Source organism: Columba livia, chromosome 3 (assembly GCF_036013475.1).
Source record: "Columba livia isolate bColLiv1 breed racing homer chromosome 3, bColLiv1.pat.W.v2, whole genome shotgun sequence".
In the NCBI taxonomy this organism is placed as follows: Eukaryota; Metazoa; Chordata; class Aves; order Columbiformes; family Columbidae; genus Columba; species Columba livia.
In genome coordinates this window covers 51526959-51535110 of record NC_088604.1, presented here as the reverse complement: position 1 = coordinate 51535110, position 8152 = coordinate 51526959, and the positions used below count along the sequence as shown (strand labels likewise).

The 8152-nt window shown below is 42.9% G+C and overlaps 1 protein-coding gene across 1 annotated transcript; it reads right to left on the bottom strand.

Annotated features, from left to right (window-relative positions):
* Positions 1 to 758: 758 nt before the first annotated feature.
* On the bottom strand, positions 759 to 3816 carry CALHM6 (calcium homeostasis modulator family member 6). The gene is made up of 2 exons (XM_005507458.3): positions 3152 to 3816; positions 759 to 1360 (listed from the first exon to the last, which is right to left on the bottom strand). Exons 1-2 carry the CDS (start codon positions 3686 to 3688, stop codon positions 944 to 946), a joined length of 954 nt encoding a protein of 317 aa, XP_005507515.2. The 5' UTR covers positions 3689 to 3816; the 3' UTR covers positions 759 to 943.
* Positions 3817 to 8152: the final 4336 nt, after the last annotated feature.

Below are 8152 nucleotides of genomic sequence, written 5' to 3'. Positions count from 1 at the left end.
AAACAAAAACAACAACAACAAAAAAAAAAACCAAAACAACCCCCCAACATAATAATTATGCATTTTTTAGAAAAAAAAAATATAAAAAATATTAATGAAACATAAACAGGAAGTTTAATGATGGCATGTTTTCCCTGCAGCATTCAAATGCCTATTTTTTTCCATTAAAGAGCTTTGCAATTACAGGAAGTGAGCAATAGAGCCAATTAAGAAGGCCTGTTGCAGAAGATGATCAAGATCAGGAAGCGGGGAATAAAATTCTCCTCCATGGAAGTTTTTAATTTCACTCTTATTACCCAAAGCTGCTGAGCACATAAGAGTTAAAATGGCTGGGATCTTTTTGCTCATCTATTCAAACTGATAAGCAGCTGAAGTAATTCCAATGGAGTCCTTTGTTATGCACAGGTAGCTCCAAAATGCTACTTGCTTCCCAGAATTTAAAAGATACAATATTTGTCTGGAGAAAATAATTGATTGTAGGTAAGTGTTTTAGTCTAGAGCTTGCTCTAAACTCCACTGAAACATATAGTGTCAAGTGAGAGCTAATGAGCTAAGTTGAATTTCTGATCAAAACCTCAATTCCTTTTTGGCTTTTTGATACTGCCAGGTGTGAAGGCTTGGTATTGTCACTCCAGCCACCAAATGCTCTTAAGGTGTTTGGTAATAATTTGACATAGAATGTGCTGACATCTTTGTGGATGCTTATTGTTTTACACATGTGACTCTTCTTCATGAACAACAATATATGAACACTCTCATCATGACAGATGTATTTATTTAAATGTACTTAAGCAACAGTAATACAGTGTACTTAAATCTGCTGAGGGTTACAACTGTTAGCTTTGACATGCAATTTATGCAGAATTCAATAAGAGCACAGAATAAGACTCTTCTTATATCAGTAGGATTAAAAGATTGCCAGCGTTGCAAAGGTTTTGTTTCACTAAAATCCCAATTCGCTTTCATTTGTTTCATCCACAAATTCTAAACCAGAAGGATTCTGATCTCCCTCCCTGGGTCTGACACTGTTGCCTCTGTTTGTTTTGACATACTTGTGTAGCGTGCTATAATACTGCTCTTGCGAGCTGAAGGTATACAAGGATGAAATCTTCCACCAGTCTTCATTGCTGGGAGTCACAAACTGTTCTTGGTTAGTGCCTTCAAAAAAGGCGTTTGTATTTATTTCTGCCAGCCTGGTTGCATGCTCTTTAGCCTTGGTCTCAAAGAGCTCCCATTCTTTTTGCTGGTAAATTTTCCAGAATTTGAGCTGAAGATAGCTAACTGGGGACCGACAGTGGCTGACACATGTTGCAATCAGATACCCGGTCACTGTGACGGTGATCACGAGCCATCCTAACAGCTTGGAAAAGAAACAGAGAGGTTAAGAGTGGGTTTGCATGGCCACATGTAGGAGTATAGAGCTTAACATTGAAGCAGACATGAACACTGTAAGCAAAGGCTCCCTGGAGCACTTGGAACACTCCGATCACTGCGGGAAGATCCCATGCACACAATTCAGTCAGTCTGACAGAACTTCTGCACCCCTGAGCTTGTTGAATTAAGGATGAATACCAAAAAAGAGATGGTGAAGTTCTTTCCTCTGTTATATCCAGCTTTCTCAGCTTGCAAGGCAAGACACTGATGGGCAGTATCTGCAGTTGTGGTCAGATTTATGGTACACAGGGTGCAGAATCACCCTGTCCTCCTCAGGCACTGCAAATCAGAGCTCCTGCTGACCACGTTTTGTCTGCTCTTGGGAAATAATTGCTCTCCCTGATGTATGAGCCTGCAAAAAAGAGCCAGTTGCCACAGACCACAGAAAAAGTTGTATTTGTAGGCTTTGTAGGCAGGACACAGATTTGACTACTGAATATGGAAATTCATTCTTGTTTTGTGCATAATTTTAACAACCCTAGATAAGTCTCAGAGGCCTCACCTAAAGCAGGTGTCCTAGCGAATGTTGGTCCCTCCAGTACCCAGTGGTACTTAGCTGGAAGCTCCAGGCAGAGGAGGTCTCACAGCATCCCCTTTCACCTCAGGCTGATCTTTTTTTTCTTTTCGAGTGAAAAACATTGAGTGCTGAAGAAAAATTAGTTTGTTTTCTTTTTGTTTCTTAATATTTTTGAAAGCAGATCAGATATTGAAAATTGTGGTCAGTAATAAAAATGTTCTCACACTTTTTCTGGTTTTGTTTGACAGGTTTGTTTCTTTTACATTTCATTGTAATATCTGTAGCAGTCAGTCTTCCTTGATTTTGCTCCTTTCTTACCCTATCTGAATTCAATGGTATAAAGTTTGCCCCTTTTCAGCCTTTTTCTTGGAGGAGCAGCATGCTAAATATTTAACAAATAGAAACACTTTTTGTTTTAATAAGCATTTGTACTAAACAGGAATTTATAAAAATCTGAGACATTATAATATCTTATAAACTTCACCCCACTGACCACTCTTCCTATTTTCCTGGGGAAAACTGATAAAATCTGATTTTTCTACTGTAGATAACATGACAACCAAACAAACCTAAAACAATACTGGAGTGCTGCCAAAATTTTGGGGTTTCATTTCAGTTCAAACAAAAAAAATCCACCCACATATGCTTTTATTTTCGACTACTCTGTTTTCCTTCAGCACAAGAACACTTTAACAAGACAGGTAGTTATTTTAACTAATCTTATAGAATACAAGTATGAAATTAATAATATGTTCAAGAGTTGAGATTCATAGGCAAACAAGCAGTCCTTATTTGTTTCACTTGCCAGCTCTCTGTTGCAAAGAGACACCCGTTTCCTCTCTTTTCATGACCTCAGCTTCCCCTCAGCTAATACATACTTACAAAAATTTGAAGTATTCAGGGAAAAAGAGAAGAACTCGCACCGTGTCTAAGTTAAATAAGTTGAAAACTTGCTGTGGAAAGTCCTGGTCTCTAGCCTGGTTCCCTGCCAAGCTTTGGAAGAGGTTTTGTAAGCGGCAAACACGCAAAACCAGGAAATAGCACAAATATACACTCACTACCAATCTTTTAGTGTGGGGGTTTTTTTGCTAACGACTTTTGGAATTATATAGCGTGAGAGACAAGGACTGTTTACAGGAACCACCATACATCGAGCAGCCAGGGCTGAAGCCAGTAGGGTAAAGAGCAGTGGGGCTTTACCTGGGACTGTGCCTGGAGCCTAAGGAGTTCACCCGGTATCTTCTCTGATAACTTCTCATTGCAGGGTATTTGGAACAGCAGCTCCTGGCAGGCTTCTCCCCCTTTCTCACTGCACACCAGGTTCTTTAACGGGCTGCTCCCGCTGGCCGCGCACTCGTAGAAGCTGGCTCTGAACAGGGCCACCGCAACCCAGGTGAGAGGGGCCACCGCAGCTCTGGCTGTCACCTGACTCAGCACGGGGCAGCAGCGGGTGCAGGTTTCCTTTGGGTCAGACCTGCATCCCTTCCTCCGAGGGCAGATTCCCGTCAGCAGGTGCCATGTCCTGGCGTTCACCACGAAGCCAAGCAGAAAGAGGATGAGGGCAGGCACCAGGAGGAAGACGGAGCCATACAGCAAGTTCCAAGAACTGCAGGGACACCTGAACAGCACAGATGAGAAGATGTGCTCGCTGGCAACCGTCAGTAGAGACACAAGGCTGTAACCCAGAACGGTCTGATGGCGGATGCAGATATCCAACATCCCATGTAACTTCTCCATTTTCTGCCTCTTCTTACTTTGAGGAGAGCAAAGTCTCAGTCAGAAAGGGGAAGAGAAAGAGAAGTGTCCTGGAGCTCCCACAGCTTAGAGTAGCTTGCAGAGCTTTCACTTTCTGTTGTTGGAGGTGGTGCAGTGAGGCATAACAGCTGCCCTCCTTAGAGGAAATAGAAGAACATGGGCTCACTGCACAGTGTCACCGTCAAGTGGACACCACAGTGGAAGCCGGTAATCAATATCAAAACAGCAAAGATCTATCTTTGTAGCTATAAAAATAGTTTGTATTTGTCCACACATGCATTATAACTAGCAATGTGTTGAACCTTATTATCTTTTTAGTGAAGCTTTTGAGTGAGGCAACAGATTCAAAGTGTGACTAAAATGTGAGAAAACCACCCAGAACTGTGTATAGTTTTTTATTCTGCCTTATTGTTAGCAACACAATATGGCTTGTTCTCTTATTGAAGAAAATTCAACTATAATAATTTTATTTTTTCAATGTAGTTTTATTGTTTTTAATTCATTAGAGCAAATTAGCCAGTGCACACATAGCAATGACCCAGCAAGTGGTTTCCACTGAAGCTCCAGCTACCAGAGTACCATTTGCCAGGAACCAGACTTTGGACTCCATCCTCCATAGAAGGAAGTGGCAGCTTTGTAGCCCAGAAAAATAAATCCACTCCCAAGTCAGCAGAAACTTAGTAAATATAAAAATATAAATAAAATATAACAAGGGAAAGTGTAGAGTCTTGCATGTGGGTAGGAACAACCTCAGGTTCCAGAATAAGTTGGGGAACGACCTGTTAGAGAGCAGTGTAGGGGAAAGGGACCTGGGGGTCCTGGTGGACAGCAGGATGACCATGAGCCAGCACTGTGCCCTTGTGGCCAGGAAGGCCAACGGCATTCTGGGGTGTATTAGAAGGTTCTCCTTCCCCTGTACTCTGCCCTGGTGAGACCACATCTGGAATATTGTGTCCAGTTCTGGGCCCCTCAGTTCAAGAAGGACAGGGAACTGCTAGAGAGGGTCCAGTATAGGGCGACAAAGATGATCAAGGGAGTGGAGCATCTCCCTTATGAGGAAAGGCTGAGGGAGCTGGGGCTCTTTAGTTTGGAGAAGAGGAGACTGAGGGGTGACTTCATTAATGTTTATAAATATGTAAAGGGTGAGTGTCACGAGGATGGAGCCAGGCTCTTCTCGGTGACAACCAATTATAGGACAAGGGGCAATGGGTACAAACTGGAACACAGGAGGTTCCACTTAAATATGAGGAGAAACTTCTCAGTGAGGATGACAGAACACTGGAACAGGCTGTCCAGGGGGCTTGTGGAGTCTCTTACTCTGGAGACATTCAAAACCCACCTGGACGCATTCCTGTGTAACCTCATCTAGGTGTTCCTGCTCCAGCAGGGGGATTGGACTAGATGATCTCTTGAGGTCCCTTCCAATTCCTCACATTCTGTGATTCTGTGAAATAGCACGAAGTGGAAAAGTGATGGAAAAGGCTTGCATAATGAAGAAAAATATATGGAAGGGATTCCTGGGCTTGGAAGACTGAGCTGCCTATGAAAAAATTTGCTCACAGAATCCATAGGTTTCTTTTGTGCCCTGGAGGAGCTTGACCAGGCTCCTAGATACAGTTTGTCTTATCTAAGTCTAGATGAGGTAAACTGGCACTCAGAATTAAGGAGCTGGAAGCTTTTTTTCTTGCTTGTAGCCATGTAGCTGAAGCTCTCTGAGGTGATGTAGGCAGTGTGGTAGTTTGTGGTCGTCACATGCTTGGTGACATCCAGATGTGCAGCTGGCCAGGGAGCTGGTGGTCACTGTCATCTTCCCTGCCACAACCACTCACCTGGGATTTTAGGGTCAAAATCACCCACCTCTTGCATGAACGAGGAGCTCTCTTGCCTCACTGGGTGCATCAACAATGTGAATGGATCCTGATCAGATTTTGAATGCTGTAATTTATACTGCACTGATTCTTTTTGGGCATTATCATGGCATAGAGGTTGACCACGAAGCCAGAGCTTCACCCTAGGCTCAGGCAAATGCTGCTTCCTGCTGGCCCAGCCTTATTTTTGTACTGGCCAGTGTAGGTGAGACAATAAGGTGTGATTGCTGCCTGTATCATTCCAAGCTGTAACCTGGGGCTGCAGGAATCAAGCAGGTGGAAACACAATGGCTTGTCAAAACTCTGTGAGAACCCACATTATTTTCAATGAACTTTGGGGGTCATTTAAACATTCCAAAGGGCCTTTACAGCCCTTTGGGCAGCTGAGCAGATGGCATGGAAGTGCCAGAGTAGGCAGTGCTGGTGTGGGTGGCTACCAGACTCACAACAGAGACGTGCCGTGCTCAGCACTGAGCTGTTGCGGAGGAGGAAACCGTGCCACTAACTGAAATGCTTGCCTCAGTCTGGAGGAAACTTTACTTTGTTGTTATGAAGCCATATAACATAAAGACATTAAATCATAAAGGACATAAACCCAGCAAGACTGAAATCAGGCTGAAGGTTAAGTTAGTCTGGGCAGCTCTTGGTTACAGCGGATCACTGGGAAGGAGCATGGGGACAGAGGAAGCTCAGGAGCACACTCACACCCCATGAATCTGCATTTCAGTGATTTCCTTTGCATTTAACACTGGCTGATGTATTTCTTCTGTAAATTTTATGGTTTTGGTTTTAACCTATGCAGATGTTTTAACGTCCAAATATATTGAATAGCACATGTGCTTAACCTTCGTTCAAACCTGAAACCATCCCATTTGATGCCCCTAAGTTCTGGAATGGGAAGAGATGAAACAATGGATCCCTCCCTGGTCTCTCTGTCCACTCATGATTTTGTACACCTTCATCAAATCCCCTTCTTTTCCAGGCTGAGGAGCCCTTAACATATTTAGTCTTTCCTTGTCTGACGTATACATCTCTATTTTTTTTTTTTTAAATCCATGTTGCTACCTGAACTATGACCTCAGATTCAGGTATCATTTTTTTGGCATGAGGGGAAGTGGGGGAGAAGGGTATGGCCAATCTGCAGTGCATTGAAGGTGCAGCTGAATCACAGTTTGCTACAATGGCAAACTGACATGATTTTGTTCTCTATTTCCTGCTAATAATTTATAAATTTTAACTGAATTTTGATTGTCTGTGAAGCACTGAGTTGATATTTAGCAAGCTATGTATTATAATTAAAAAATATCAGTCCTGAGCGGCGATCTTAGCCAGCTCAGTCTATCATCTGTGAAGGCAGGATTTGGTTTCACTTTGAACACCACTTCCTCTACACTAAATTTGACCTGCCATTTTGCTTTCTGGTCAGGCAGTCTAGTAAAGTATATCTGCAGTTCTTTAGAGCAGAGGTTTGTTTTTAACTATCTAGAAACAACTTTGTATTGTTAGCAAATATTGTTGCCTTGATTTTTACCTAGGGGCAGCTAGAGGCAGTAGTTAGCATACCCTGAAAACAGAATTCAGCTCATTTGAAAATTCTTAACGGATGCTGGGATGGCAGAAATAACAGAAGCAAGGTGAAATAGTTTCAAAGGCTGTTCCTTATGAAGACAGGGACATGGGCTGCCTCTGAGAGCCACTGGTTTGACAAGGGATGCTAACCACTAGCAGCAGCTCTCTGGAGCAGACAACGACCACACAGGGGAAAGAGTAGAGCCAAGAAACCCTGCTACTTCACTTTCTGAGCCTAATTTTAGCAGTGTTTTATTTATCTGCAATAAAATATTATTTCAGGAACAAGTTTCCTGGGAAAAAGGACGGAGAGCTCTGTGTGAAAAAGGATTAACCCTCCCCTCCAAGCAAACATGTTTCCAGTAAATACTGGGCAGAAAGAGGTGGGAGAGGGAGGAGGGACCACCCTGGTTGGGAAGCGGGGCAGTATTTGTGCTAGGGGCCCAGTGGGGCGCAGCCACGGCCTGGGCCAGCCTGGCTGGCAGGGGAGCAGCCGCGGGGCTGGGGGCAGGAGAGGGTCGGGGCTGGGAGCAGGGCCGGAGGTGCAGAGTGTTGTTCTCTCGGAGCAACTCTTCTTGCCCTCTAAATTAACACTTGTCTGGCTGCAACAGCTGTAATGCATTAACTGGAAAGTGTTCAGAAAAATAGTTTTCTGTTAAAGAACCCAGAATTCCAATGTAAGGGTTGTTTCTGCAGGGATTCGCATTAAATTTTGTGCCTTGCAAGGGGGATGAAAACAATGCTGTAATAGAAAAGATGGCCTTTTTTAGAACAAAATCATTATTTTTGTTATTTGAAACATCTTTTTCTTTTGAAATATACTTTATTAAAAGGAGAGGCTTAGCTGAAAACAAATCGACTTGTTCAATATTTTGTCAAGTTTCTCCTTGATGTTTTTATTCCTGTCCTTTCATTTACAGCTGAATGAATGTCAAATATTTTCTAGCTGGAAAAAGCTGTAGTCTAGTTCTGTGGTTTTATCAAATGCATAATACTGGTCTTGAATGCA

What these genes read in the sequence shown, in the direction of transcription:
- CALHM6 (XM_005507458.3), bottom strand. Translation starts at nt 3,688, where the DNA reads ATGGAGAAGTTACATGGGATGTTGGATATCTGCATCCGCCATCAGACC. An exon ending in GGCTCCAGGCACAGTCCCAG is followed by an intron (nt 1,361 to 3,151) that starts GTAAAGCCCCAC and finishes TTCTTTTCCAAG; the next exon opens with CTGTTAGGATGGCTCGTGAT.